Here is a 15680-nt window from a genome sequence, read left to right as displayed (position 1 = left end):
CGCCAGCATTTCTATGATAGCTCCACAAACACATCAATACCATGTTGTTACAGTATTACCTCCAACTTCCCTCATGGGCTACCTGCTGAGATGTAATATATGCACTTTCTTTTAAAGCTGGTAAGAAGGCAACATAAAAGTACCGGAGAAGTAAACACTATCACAGAAAGACAAGATAATAAAAGTGAATGAGATGTAAACTGCAGGTGACTTACTGAGGCAGCGTGTGTGGTCCTGGAACAGACCTCTCACAGGTGGTCACACACTGCCTGCCGCTGAGGAGAAAGGACCCACCACATGCTGTGCATTCAAAGTCATTCTCACAGGTGGCACATGATGGCTGGCAGCCTGGCAGAAAGAGAAAGAGAAGGGCGATACACTTCATGGCTGCAATAGCAAAACACTATGCAAAATTTGGGCCCAAAGCACTGACACATTAGTAAATTCTGTGTGAGAAAGTTAATGCAGCAGCTTTCAAAGTGACTGTAAGAATTTTGTCAAAAGATGCTATAGCCTCTAAAGTGGGGAAATTCCATTGTAGGATCCGGTCGGTGTTTTGACTTGTTGAAATGACTGTGACAAACATGACTCATGTACATGTACATGCACATCCACACACACACACACACACACACACACACACACCAACAAAGCTATAGGATTAACTATTTATGGAAGTCACCCAAAGCAGAGGGCGTTTTGAGGATTTAAAATACCATAGGTAAAAATATGTTTAGGCCAGACGTGTGTGGAATGTTGGTGGGAAAATAAAAAGAGGAGGAGGATAAAGTAAAAAAGAAAGTGAGATGAAGAGGCGAACAGCGATTCGTGTAAAAACAAAAACAGCGTGGGCTGTAAAAGTAAACCACAATAAATAAAAAAAAGTATGTTTATACCTGCGCAAACTTTGCCCTGAGTGAAAAATCCTTCAGGACATGACTGCAGACAGTGTCCATTCATCAACAGGGCAGAAGGGTCATGACAGCTGTCACAGTGATCTGGTGTACCAGAGCATGTCAAACAGTCCCTGTGACACTGCACTGCTGCAGACACACACAAAACACAGTCAAACCCCTCAGAGGACACATAAAGTTACTGTTTACAGACACCTACTTAAATTACGAACCTTCACAAACTGCGATTATCATTATATAATAAGAGAGAAGCAGCTGCAGCTGAGACGGTACATTTGCATTTTCCTAGGGCATTACACGTCACAAATGACTGAACAACCAGTAAAGTACTATTTATTGTGAATGCATTAGGTTTTTTAATTAAGAAAAGCTGTTCTTCATCATAGCCTAATTGTATTAGGCTGTGTATTAATCTAACTGTATTAATACATTGTCAAAGGGTTATGTAAACAATTACGAGTACTCGAAACCTGTCACGCTTCTGACTAATTAAAATAGTTACATTTAAAATAGGCTGCAGATAGTGTGGAAATTAATCTACATATCATAAAACAGTATACAGGGGTCGGTAAGATTTTTAAATGTTTTGAAATAGGTATTTTGTTTTCGCCAAGGTTGCATTAATCCGATCAAAATACAGTAGAAATATTTATATTGTGCTCATTTAAAAATACCATTAATATATTCATTTTAACACATTTTTTATGAAATTTACTCAAGGGATTTCAGTGCTGAATTCTCAGCATCCATTAATCTAGGGTTCAGGGATACAGGATCCTTCAAAAAATTGTATAATATTGATGACTTGCTGTTTAAGAAACATTTGTTTTCTCATATTAACATTAAAAGCATTTCTTGTCCTTCCTAATATTTTTGGAAAGTGATCCATTTTTAGGAGCATTTGATGAAAAGTCCAATAAATGAATTAAATGGAGAGTAGGATAGTTTTTCATTTTTAAACATTTTGTAACATAAAAATTTCTTAAAGACTGTATATTTTCTTTTAACACTAACAAATATTATTACATAATATATTGCTGGGTGCAGCTGCATAACATCGGGGTTATTTAATTTGTAATCATGTAAATGAACCACCCAGTCTTCAGTGTACTAATAAGCCATTCATATCTTCTCCGCGTGGTCCACAAGAAACCTGAGCCTCTAACTATAATTCTCTTTGGCACCATTACTTGGCACAAGAATTAATTACACAGTCTCTAATGAGCTGGTAAATCCCTTGCTAAGGACTTTGGGGTGCAGGTTTCTGGCTCCGTCCATGAGGCCAGAGCAAGAGACAAGGAAATAGGGCAATGTAGAACATTAAAGGTGTGTTGGTTAATATTTGGTCATTCTCAATTTTTGGACCACACTGCAAGCATAAGCCCAGACCCATATCCAGAGGAAGAAAAAATGAAATCTCTAAGTCTTTATTATTTTCTGACATTCCCTCATAAATCACTTTTAATTAAATACCTTGGTGTGTGAATCAATAGGTCTTGGTGAAAAACTATCCCACTCTCCATTTTCTACTTGAAGTAAGCATTTTTTACCAGAATGACCTTTGAGACTTTCCATCGATTTGAAAAATCTACTTGTTTTGAGTGCAAATGTATTGTAATTCGGTCACCAGCTAGTAAATCCTTTCCGAAACATGGCGTTTCTCACAGTAACACTGCAAGTCATTATGTCTCAGACAATCTATCTGATAAAACACTGATGCTCGGCTCCTTCTGTTCCGCACAACAGGCAGTCGATTTAACAAATGGTTATGTGGTTTCGAACACATATACACTGCTTTTGCCGTTTCGATAAAATCTGGACATTAACAAGCTTACAAACACCATCAGCACGCAAGCTTCCACTTTCCACTTTCCATATGACCTTAATGTGGTAAAAATAGAAGGAAAAAGCATGTTGTTGTTTTGTAAACAAGGTAGTCAGTTCCTATCCAAAGTTTAAGAGGAAAAATACTATTTGTCTGCTGTGTTTAGAGGATACATTAGCATAATCTTATAAGCATAAACACAGAGATGCCAAACGGTCAACTCCCACGCACATATAAACGTCCAAACAATTTGCCCTGTCTGTTCAGATAAACATACAGTATATATATATATATATATATATATATATATATATATATATATATATATATATATATATATATATATATATATATATATAAAAGCAAAATGTAAACACAAACACGTTCTGTTTTCGTTTCTCTCTACTTGTCTTTCCTAAGAGAAACAGAGAGAGGAAGATGCATGTTCCTTCCTGTAACATCTTTTGAAGTCACCAGGGAAATTTAGTATATAGATCAAATCCGAGTCTCAAGGGTGCGGCAGAGCTAAATAACCACGTTATCTAACCAGAATATAATCTAATACTATAGCTTTCATCTCTCTACCACCCAGATCAACTATGTTTTGTCTTTATGGTTGAGAAATTGTTCCTCGGAGGGCTGATAAAGAAAGATTTTCAGAACGATTCAGAAATGTTTTTAATCGCATGAAGAAATGCTTTTAGACTGGGAATAGAATAATGTTCTTTTGAAGTAAATAAATCAAAGTATAATGTCAATTTCACTGATTATATTGGAGCCTATTCGCAAGAGAGGAATTAATTATTGTAGCTTCGTATATCACCGCTGTTTGGGAAACGAAGACCAAGACGGACGCAGGTCTCACCTGGATTGCAGTCGGGACAGCACTGTCCAGGGTGAGGTATCGTTAGGGTGCCCAATGGACAGGTGGGACAGGAATGCTGGTAACAGATCACACGACCCTCTTGACACTGGCACTCACGACACAGCCCTTCTCTGACACTCTCCAGATTCTGAGACACAAGAAGAGGAAACAAATATTTTTGCTTAGAAAAAATTGTAAAAAACTGTAACTGTATTTATTAATTTTACAAAACCATAAAACACAGTCTCATGTGTACTTACACTAAGGCGTCTAAAGTTCTTGATGTTGGCTTTCTGCCCCTAAATGGAGAAAAACATTTGATTGCTTTCCTCTTCATTTCTCAGTCATAAGTTTGGGGTCAGCATTTATTAATTTATTTAAAGAGAGAAATTACTCCTTTTATTCAGCAATGATAAACTCAATTGATAAAATGTGACAGTAATGCATTTCTAATGTAAAAAAGAATCAGTATCAGTTACCAATAAACACTAAGCAGAACATCTATTTTCAACATTAATTAATAAAGAATTCAGCTATGACTTCACATAAATAAAATACATTTTAAAATATATTAAAACAGAAAACTGATATTTCACAATATTACTTGTTTTTACTGTATTTTTTGATCAAGAAATGCACTCAGAATAAGAAACTTCTTTCAAAATATCTTATCGACCCCAAATATTTGTATGGCAGCATATGTATTTTAAACGTAAACATGCATATAAAACATGGAAAAAAAAAACAACTTTATGTTTTACTAAAACCCACATTTAAAGAAAGTTTGTACCTTCTGGTCTGGCTGTAAATATGTACAGGAACTGGTTGTTGTCCTACACTCTGCGCAGCATTTCCCAGGCAAATGGACCACTTCTCCCTGGCACAAGGTGTAAAATTTTGTTCATTTAATTTCAGCATGAAAACACCCCCTAGGGAATGATTAGCTGTCTGACACAGAGCCACAAATCTCTAATTACATCACATTTCCAATTCTACCTCTGAGGTTCTTTAAAGGGGGCCGCTATCAATAGTCATTTACATTCATGAGAGAATCTTTAGTTGTTTCTGTGTAACACAATTAGATCACCAAAGCCATGGTGGTCTTATAGGCAAATCAGAAGAAATACTGGAACTACAGAAGGAAAGAGGGTTCGATCAATGCTTTTAAAATGATATAGAAGCATCTGTTGTATTTCTTTGTAGTTTAATCAGACACTCTATTACTATGACTTCAATGAACATCAGCTCTTATTTTAATTAATGCAGGATCTTAAAATCGGAATACTTTAGGTAATGCCAACAAAACTAAATATATAGGGATAGTGATAACACTTTATTTTAGGGTCTCTTAATTAGTTGCTAACTAGCATGCATGTATTACAATATTTGCAATTTATTACTAGTAATTAAACACATATTAATGCACTATTCTACACATTAATAAGTACTTAAACAACTCAATGTCTTAACTTACCAGTGACCTTATTAACTATTGATAAGAAGCAAATTAGGAATTTATTGAGAGAAAAATCTTTTATATGATGAACACATTAAATTGATGAACATGTTAAATTAAGGCATCTAAACATAAAAAAAATCTTTATGTGAGTTCAAAGGTGAGCAAAGTTTTTATGGTTTTGGACTAACATGAGGAAATAATGACAGAACTATCTCAAAAATGGGACTAGTAGAAAAACTAGTAAAAATAGCTGTACATAAATGCATGTTTTTACTTTTTACAGCATGCATAATAGTTTTATGAACCAGAATGTGTCCCATTTAAATCCTGAAGCGCTTTTAAACTTCTTTTAAACTCCCATCACAAACTTTACCTTGATAGTAGTGAAATTCACAAGTTTGCTCTCAAAAAAAAATAACCTTTATAGTGGCAATTCTGGATTTGGGCCAAAAGGATAATTAATAAATGATAAATCTCCACATTGCTCAACCTTTCAGAGCTCTGTATGATTAATGGAGAAGCAGAGAATATATTGATTGAATAAAGTTATAATTCATAACCAGGACAAATGACCACAGAGAGATAATGTGCCCCAGGTCTCAAACTCATCTGGTATATTTTGCCCTAATAATAGTCAACATTTTACATATAGGGCATCCCCTCCAGCTGCGCTTGTTAATTGTGCATTTTAATGAGCAAAGTAAGTATGTGTCCCTGCTGATGGCTCTGCATAGAAATGCATTCCCTATCAAATTTGGACTCATACCCGTGGGCACTCCGATCTGGCGCACTCGACCCGTTGGCACAGCACCTGACCCCGTTCACACATGCAGAACTCACAACCCGTGCCGTTCCACATATCACCATGGTAACGGACAATGCCCTCATAGAGGCAGCTGCCTTTGGATGAGACACAATCTTCACAGCACTGCCCGGCTCGCTTGACCTTCGTCTGACCCTGAAGAGAACATGCGTTAGCAGACACAATAAAATGGTATAAAATTGCTAAATTGTTAAAATTATAAATTTGTTAGAATGCACATCAACTCATTTGGTAACAATTTATTTTATGGTGCCCTTACTATTGCACTTACTGTTATGACAACAATAAATTATGCATAATTACATGCAAGTAACCCTAAAACAAACCCTAACCATGTAGTAAGTACATGTAGTACTCATTTCTTAAGTGTATAATTACACTGTAACGAGGACAGCTTAAAATAAGGTGTAGCCAATCATTTTTACTTAAGCCTCAGTTCGTAAAAAAACAACAAGAAAAAATCTCTTGTAAACAAAAAGTTCCATTTAATAGAGCCTAATTTGTATATAAACCCAAAATGCTTAGTTTTTGAATGGGACCTGCTAAAGGGTTTGTCCCTGTTTAGAAAAATATACAATAGCCAGGATAAAAAAAAAAACCTGTGTAAATGTGTGAATTTTGCCAACTTTTAGCATATAGATGGATAAGCCATAAAACTCTAATTTTCATTTAATGAAGTAATTTCACGCTCTTTAAGGAGTCACGCTTATTAAGGTAGGATATAAAAACGAAACTCCTGTTCCTGCTGAGTATTGTTCTAAAGCACAGTTACATAAGATCATGAATTTTGCATGAAAGCAAAAGACTAAGATGAAAAACATCCCGGAGCAATAGACAAAATGTGAAGTATATAGTGCAAACAATCCTAGATGAAGTAAAAACCTATCTGTCACTTTTAGGCTCAATGAAGCATAAACTGTAAGAATGAAAGTGAGATTGTATTAAATTGTAAAAGGCAGCATTCGTTTAGCCAACAGCACCTCTTCTTTCATGACCTCCTCAGCTAGTTTGCTGGTCAAGAAACTCTCTTTGACATAAAGTGTTGGGGTGTAATGGATTTCTGCTGACCTTATCACAGTGGAGAGGAGGACACTTCTCTGTCTGACAGCGAGAATGACCGTGATCGCACACACAGGTGTTACAGCTGCCCCTCTGCCACTGCTCTCCGTGCTGAGAACACATACACACACACACACACAGTAAAAGATTTATGAGAGAAAGCACCATCCGCCATCAATTCTATATTTTTAAATGTATGAGAAAAAAAATAATACAGAGCTACACCGCCATGTCTCGATCCAGTTTCAAAATTCTGATGGCATCTTAATGCTGTTCAAGGCTTTAGCAGCAGTACAAATTACAGCACATAATGAATTTGAAATAAATGACAATTTCAGCCAATGCTGTAGTGAACAAGACAAGTACTAGAAGGAGATGAAAAGAGTGGTGAATGTTATCCTCTCTAAATCCCTGCTTTGCTTTCACACAATCCACTGTGATCAAAAGAGCTGAATTCCGCTGAGTGGGGCGTGTTAAGCTGAGAGCACACGGAAAAGAGAAACAGCCCTAAATGACATGCTGATGAGAGATTTTGGGGATGCTTGTGACGTCTGTGAGTCTAGAGAGAGGTGTCAGTACCACAATGATGTAGCCACATATTCCAGACAGCGGTGATCAAATGGAATAATTCAAGAAGTAACCACATGATTTAACCATCATCTGTGTCTATAGCAATATTGACTACATATTGCACATGTATGCATTAGGAAGATCACGAAGATGAAAAATAGCTGAGTAAAGTTGTTATTTTCTTTTCTTCGCAAACAAAAAGTTTTCATGTAAGCTTACGTAAAATTACAGTTGAACAACTGATGTCATATGAACAGTTTTAACAATGTCCTTACTGTGTTAATGTCTATTATTGATATGTCGTTCATGAACGATTTGTTCAATTTCAAACTCATCTTTGATATGACTGGGAACATCAAGTGCTCTCAGGAGGGATTAAGTCAATTTCGTATTGACCGTGCTCATGAAACATTACTTCTTTACAGGGAACAGAAATGATTTGTTCACCTCTTTGATGAAGTAAAAATACGTACATATAATAACATGTAATGTTTGTATTTGTTGTAAGATACTGACCAAACGTAACAAAAAACTAATGACTCAAACCCAAAGATTAACTAATAATTTGTTTCCTGTACAGGCGGCATAGCTTCAGTTTATGAGAATGTGGACGTGACAAAAGAAAGAAGACTCTACAGCCTCACTGTCTAACCTAAAACAATTCATTAATTGTTTGTGTTTCTCATAATTTGGTTCTTGGTTCAGTTTTAGTTTTATTGCATTAACAGTCGCGCAAGTAGATATGTACATATATTCATGTGATTTTAATTTTATTCTGCTGAAATGAAAAAATGACATTTTTGGGGTTTGATATATATCGAGGGTGAGAGACTTTTTGGGTAAAATGGAAATATATATATATATATATATATATATATATATATATATATATATATATATATATATATATATATATCAAATGAAAGCTCTAAGTTAGCTCTTTCTACTGGCAAAAGCATACTGTCAGTCATAAGTGTACAACGTTTTTTTGTTATAAGTTATTAAAATCAGTGCATAAAGTAATATCAAAGTACAGCAAATTTTTGTTCTGGCCCCTCCTGTAAAGTTGGTGAAACGTCACTTATGCCTTTTAGGTTCTCACCCCTCAATTCTCAGGCCTTAATTTTTGTTCCAAAGATGAATGAAGGTGTTATTGGTTTGGAACGACATGAAGGTGAGTAATTTATGACAGAATTTTCATTTTGGGTGAACCATTCATTTAAAGAAGCAGAGAAAAACTGCAAACTGAGAGAGAGTGAGCAAACAGATGAAGAGTCAGTTGAGGCAATGATGTGTAATACGTGTGTAAACAATGAAGGGAGGAACAAGAGATGATATGAGGCAAAGAAAGAAGTGCGGAAGAATGACAGAAGCAGGAGTGACAAGCATATAACACACACACCAAACTCAGACACGGCTTTATGCTCAACACATCTGCCACAGTATGAATGATGAACACACTTTAACCCACACTTACCATCCCCTCCCTCAAAAGGTCTTCCGTAATACAGACATGCATTATCCCATCTGTCACTCTCAATTTATCTCTGTCCTCGCATCTCTGTATATATTACACCTTTCTCTAATCTCTTTTCCGGCTTACCTTGTACTCATTCCCAGCCTCCATGCAGGGATTCGGCTCGCATTGAGGACAGCACTGCCCGGGATGGACCACCAGGTTCTCGTTCTGTATATCAAATGAGTATGCCAATATGCTGTTTTTGATTGCTAGAACAACTCTTGCAATAACTTGTAATAACAGTCTAAGTTTAGAGATGTGGTAGGCTGAATTGTGTTTTGCCTTCACTATTACAAACAGATCAAAACACAAGGCACAGTTCTGGGTTGTTACTGACCGCTTTACACATAACAGGCTGACACTCTGCAACCAGGCATTCAGTGTGACCGTTTTTGCATCGACACTTTGTACAGGGGCTGGCTGTCCATTCCACTCGTCTCTGTACTGTGGCCTTCCCAAGAGCAAGAGGCTATGGAGTGAGAAACAGTATTTTACTGCAAGATTGTACTAGAATTCCTAAAAGAAAAAAGCACATCATTGGTCTCTGACAGCATGAAGCAGAATAAGCCCTCATGGGACCCAAATAGCTAAGAAAAGCATAGCTTTTATAAGCAATCAGCAAAACATTCAAAAAAGAGAGGTAAACAGATGACTGCTACTAACATCCCAACACGCAAAAACTGAAGTGTTGTAATATCTTTGCCACTAGTCACACCAAAAACAACTGCAAAAACAATATCTGCTTTCAAAATGTTCAGTACTCAGTTTGCCATTACTTGAAGCAAATTTAATGCTGTTATAGCTGCTCAAACAAATGGCAATTCCATTTCTGTCCATATCTGTATATAATTGTATAGTTGTTCTTTATGTATAGTTTATTGTTTTAATTTATTTGTAATTTTTATATTTTATATTGTTCACCTAGAGTCCAAGAGTAAAGCAATTTCAATTCTCTGTATGTATGTGCTGTACGTGTGGAAGAATTGACAATAAAGCAGACGACTCGACTTGGCTAAAGTGGGTTCTGTCCTTGGGTTTTGGAATGAATCTGATTGTAAACTTGCAGTCAAATTAAGCCAGGTTTAAGCAGATGAAATGACTGAAGAAGTCCAGAATACATCACCAGAAAAAGAAACATTAGGATGGATGAATTGTTCACAATGAATTCAGCAACATTTATGCCAAGGTCACATATTTATTTCACTGTAGCCATTAATATTGTTTTAATATATTATAAATAAACAGATTCACTATAATTACAAATGAATAAATAAATAAGCAAATATGTAAATAGTTAAATCTATCTAGTGTATCTGTCTTAGAAAAATAAAATAAAATAATAAAATGAACTAATATATGAAATAATGAAAGGAACAATAGAAAATATTATTCTTTTGTGTTCCATAAATCACTTAAAAATATACAATATACAATGGAATATTTTTTTTTCCATACAGATATTTAGGAACCAATAAATAGTAAAGACATGTGATGTCTTGTGTTCTGCAAGACCATAAAGTCCTAAACATGTTTGTTTTCCCTATAAAGTAAACAAGCAACAAGGCAAAGTTGTACGTTAAAAAATTTGCAGCTTACTGTACCTCCATTATGAGCACATACAGGGCAGCAGTCTCCATCTGGGATGAAAGGACTCTGGTCTTTCCCACAACTAAGAGGGAGGACAAGCACGTGGCCCACAGGTCACCTTCCCATGAGAGCATGTGCACACTGAACATTTGGAATCACTCCACTGACTGTCATGCTGAGTGAGTGGGAGCGAAAGAAAGGTATATCAGAACATAGATGAAGACAGATGCTGACTCCAAAACACAATAAAAGCCTTAAAAATACATTAGTTATATTTAAATTATATTTAAATTTGTGCAAACAGAATATCACTAATATCACTTATTGTTCTGAGCCTCAATGCTAACACAGCCTGCTCTCCTAAGTAAATGCTACTTGACTTGAAAGCTACACTTCTAGAATCTTAAACAGAGCACCAAATGGCTCTTTAGCAGAGATGACTGGGACAAAAAAAGAAGCTTGCTCTGTCAGGGAAGAGCGTAACGGTAACAAAACAGCTTTTGTGCACAAAACGAAGCAATCACCGAATTGGGTGTTTGACCAGAAGTGGGAAGATTTGCCAAGGAACAGGATGAGGCTTTTAGCATCTTTTTTTGGAGCTGTGTCATAAGCAGTGTCACTTACCCCATAAACCATTCCTTCATGCTGACAGGTCCCAGGCAACTGTGCAAAACATTCCGGACAGCACTTGTTGGGTGGGATTCTCAATGCTCGCCCTAGGAGAACATCCCAAGAGACATTTAAAGAGAGGCATTAGCATCACAGAAAAACATTTTATGATAGATCTTGTACATGCCGAAACTATTGCCATTTGCAACTCTTACTAGGTTTAATGGAAATAAGATAACTCCAGCAGTGGTCTTATTAAATGAAGTGCTTTTTGAAGAAAACCATTGTGAATGATTCAACGACTTTTTCAATGAAATAAACTGTACACAATATGGCAACACTTGCTTCAGGTTGAGGACTGGAATGAACTTTTATATAATCTTTAATGAACTCACTTAGAAGTCCACTGAGAACAAAGTTACACAAAATAAACCTTTAAATGGTACTTGGTATAACCCTCATCGTTCAAACCATTTTTAACACGGTTCTTAGTATTGGTTGCTTTTAATTGGACCATAAGCTTTAATGCTTAATTGTCCGTTTTCATTCCTATAAGCTAACAATGCATTCATCAAGCACCTAAACCCTGTTATTGCCCGTTTTAATGACCCATGAGCAAATACTTCATTCTTACCCTCTGAAAGTCACACTGGGGATTTTGGCAGCGAGTGGGTTTGCAGATGACAATATCATTGTAGCAGATGCAGTCTTGACAGGTGTCTGGTTTCCATGATGTATTGTTCTATAAAAGGAAGAAAGGTACACAGATATAACTCCGTGCACAGCATCATCTCTCAGTTTATGGAGCATGCGTTGGGAATGGCACGGCACTAAAAAGCAATACCTTGACAGTGTAACATCTGGAGATGACAACAGTCTAAGGGATCAGTGTTCAGGCTCAAGTAATGAACCTTAACTACTGAACCTTAAAGTTATTTCCACACTAAACGCAATCAATTTTCAAATTACAGTTATCTTGCATTTGTTAGAAATTCCTAACTGAAATCATTCAAATAGGGCCATTAGAAACAGTAAAGCTATCTGGCATTTAACCCGAGACATCCCCGTTCCCTTCAATAAATGTTAGAGCATTAACAGATAAGAGTCAAAGAGGTTGCTTTGGTATTTTAAGATGTATTAACAGTCTTGCCTGAGGACCTACAGCTTTAAAAGGGTATCGGATGAACAGATAGGTAAAACAGAGGAGGAGCCTCCTTTATGTCAATGTAGCCTTTTCACTGAGCTAACCCAAGCAGACCTAAACAGACCGTTTGGACTGGTCCTAAAGCAGGGTCTTAACTTTTTGATGACGTGGAATATGGCATTATTATGTGTTTGAAGTACAAATAAACAGCTAAGGCCTACATATACATGTAAATGATTTAATGAATCAAGCAGTAAATAATGTCAGAAATTGATTTAAAATTCATACTGTATGACAATTCAGATATATATGCACAAAACTTTGATTTGCTCTCACTAATAATAAATTCTGTACAGCTGTATTATAAATCACACACAGTGACAGCTATCCTGAGGAGCCATCTTGTCAAAGTGACACTCTGAGCAAGTGTTGATGGGTTACGCATTTCAGCACAGCACCTAGCCTCTGAAGTGACACTCGGCACAGACGTCTTAATGGGGAATGGCCCCAATGTGGCTTTGAATGGTCAGCTCGGAGAACCGAGCAGGGTCAATATCTCAGCAAACTGTCCAGGCGCCCGGAGTGGTGATAAAATTTGAGTCCGTTTGCGTTCTAAAAACACATTTGTGTGATCTGTGGCATGCAGCACATTCACCAAAACTATGAAAACAGATCACTGCATTAAGTGAAAACCAAAATTAAAGTAACGGGTAACACTTTACAGTAAGGTTCCATCTGTTAAAATTAATTGACTACAATAGTAAACATAAAGCATTAATATTAATGTCAATTCAACATTTACTAATACTAACATTGGCAAAGATTAATTGTAACAATGTATTGCTCACTATTAGTGAATGCATTAAATATAGTTAACTAATAAAACTTTATTACAAAGTGCTACCAATGTACTGTTCCAAGCACATATTCTTCTGTGAAACTTAATAGGTTTCTGTACACTCTTTTCCATAGAAGTAAAATAAATGAAGAGTATATAAAAACTGCTGCAGGGTGCTTTGCTTTCTTAGCTTAATCATAATTAGATAAAACCCACTATGGGACATTACTCACAAAACTCCAGGTATTTCCTGACATTTCATAAATTATAATCTTATCAAAGCAATCAAAAGAATACAAATTTTAATTAGTCTGAGCTAGCTTGAGATTACGTTCCTATTGCATAGTGAGGGCAAGCAGGTCCCTGAAGTATTGAATTTTTAATCGCTAGTTTTGATAATGACAGAAAGCATGTTGTATTTCTCCAGCAGATTTTTGGAGCATTTTTGAGCAAGCAACACATTTGAGATAATGGGATTTTTATTAGCTGAACAAAATAGGCCACAGAAGTTTGTGCTCTAAGCACAACAATCATAAAAAATTAAATGACAGTTAAATGAGTCTCTGTCTGACAACAGCCTAAATAAAATAGAAAGATTAAATGAAAAAGTTAAACAATAAAAGCAAAGAAAATTAGAAATGGTGCCTTGGGAACTAACTAAAACAAGTTATGGCTGAAGTACTGAAATACAAAAAGAACTATACGATTAAATTAAATCTGTATAAAATAAATGTAACGACAAGCAAATAAAAACTTTCTAAAAGAAAAACTATTACTAGATTTCTAACTGAAAACACATAAAAATGTATACAAAAGTGTTTAAATAAAAAACTATTGAATTTAATATGAGGTGAGCTTCAGGCATGCATTATTTCAGTATGTCATATTTTTTCATGTCCAGTCATTATTTAAGATATTTTATATGTGTTATTTGTTATACGTATGTATATTTTTTACATATTGTTTAGAACATACCTTTATTATGTTTTTAATGCACAATAATAACTGGAAACTATACAGCTACTGTATGTAAAGTCATGACAGCTGTGAATTCATAAGCACACAAATGCATATTTTCTGGAATATTATGACATATGGTCCAGTTATTTATCATTTTCAACTCGTTCCAACGAATTCTTTCAACTAAAAATGTATTTGAACATATCTGAACACCTAAAAATGTCAGAAAAATTGGTGTGTAGTTTCATACAGTTACATTTAATACTTTTGTTTTGGATTAAAAAACGATATATTACTGAATTATATATTACTGTATAACTATATATTAATATAAAGTTTCTTTTTTAAGGTGGTTTTGCAGGAACATTCACACCCCCTAAAAAGCGAAGAGAGTGTGAATCTGTGTCTAAAAGCTATTTTGTTGATGTATTGAGCTGTCTGAAACACAAAGTAATCATGAACGAGCCTCTGGACCCGCTTCAAACAACGTATGAGAGAAGAATCGACAAATAAGGACACTAGTTGGTGAAGCTAAAGATAGGTCTGGATTTAGTCCAGTTGACATGTTTAAGTTAACAGGATCATACTGTGGGTAAGGTGTACCTTCACGATCTCCAGGGCAGACCGTATTTGATAAATCAGCTGAGGAAGTAATGTGACATATTTGGTGGGCAACTCAGGTGCAGTTCAGATACACACCATTAGTCACAGACAAACAGTCTGTTGTGTGCGCTGGATGATTCAAGACTGTCTATAGCGAAGGAAACAATTTATCTTCTGTTCCTGTGTCATTCAAAGTATCATGTGACTTTCTACTCGATAAGCAAAAACAACAGTCGCTGTTTAGATGAAAAAAAAAAACAATCTGGGTGAAAACATTACATTAAAAGCTGAAAACCCTCTGGGTCACGTGTAAATGTTCCTATTTCAATTCTATAAGCTAAAGACTAGTAGCCAAGCAAGCAGAAGGTAATTGAGTCCAAAATGAGCTGGCCTCGATTTAGGCAGTGAGAGATCAGCCAGAACCGAGCCGTTGCGCAGACTAATTCAATTAGAAAATGTGCTAAATCGTATCCCTAGCCAATTGAGTCCACTAAAGCAGTGGCTGACGGCCACAGATACTAGCAGAGCATCTTAACCTTCATTAAGGAAGATCTTAAATGAGTCTAGAGTAAGTGCAACCTAAATCAGCTAATAATTGTTCAAAGACTCCAATCTTGTACATGCCTTCTGTTTTTCATGCTTTGCAAACGTACGTTTTTTTTTTTATCGCTCTTGCACATTTTGCTGATCTGTCACCAAGAGAATCTAGCATGGGTACCGTACTGTAGATGAGGTTTTGTTTACAAAAAAGACTTGTGACTTGAAAGCAGGAGTAAAATGTGCTGCAGTGTTTTGTATTGATTGCCTTTGTTTTTATGCAAAAGTGTCATGGATGGATTTATGGAGTTCATTATATATGTGTGATTATAGATGTACACTACCATTCAAAAATTGGTCAGGTAGGT

General features: G+C 35.8%; 1 protein-coding gene and 1 long non-coding RNA gene across 2 annotated transcripts in view; both read right to left on the bottom strand.

Moving 5' to 3' along the window:
• Positions 1–211: 211 nt before the first annotated feature.
• LOC122335055 (extracellular matrix organizing protein FRAS1-like) lies at positions 212–10641 on the bottom strand. The gene is made up of 10 exons (XM_043232817.1): positions 10636–10641; positions 9372–9503; positions 9119–9202; positions 6955–7056; positions 5830–6021; positions 4395–4481; positions 3865–3903; positions 3605–3752; positions 897–1043; positions 212–348 (listed from the first exon to the last, which is right to left on the bottom strand). Exons 1-10 carry the CDS (start codon positions 10639–10641, stop codon positions 212–214), a joined length of 1074 nt encoding a protein of 357 aa, XP_043088752.1.
• A 1222-nt stretch (positions 10642–11863) lies between these two features.
• Positions 11864–15680, bottom strand: part of LOC122335053 — a 35821-nt gene continuing 32004 nt past the window's right edge. The window contains exon 3 of the long non-coding RNA XR_006248914.1: positions 11864–11972. This is a non-coding gene — a long non-coding RNA (uncharacterized LOC122335053). The remainder of the gene's footprint in view (positions 11973–15680) is intronic.

The sequence above is a fragment of the Puntigrus tetrazona genome, unplaced genomic scaffold, assembly GCF_018831695.1.
Source record: "Puntigrus tetrazona isolate hp1 unplaced genomic scaffold, ASM1883169v1 S000000696, whole genome shotgun sequence".
Taxonomy (NCBI): domain Eukaryota; kingdom Metazoa; phylum Chordata; class Actinopteri; order Cypriniformes; family Cyprinidae; genus Puntigrus; species Puntigrus tetrazona.
Note: the sequence above shows the minus strand (reverse complement) of the source record. Positions and strands in the feature narration are given on the sequence as shown.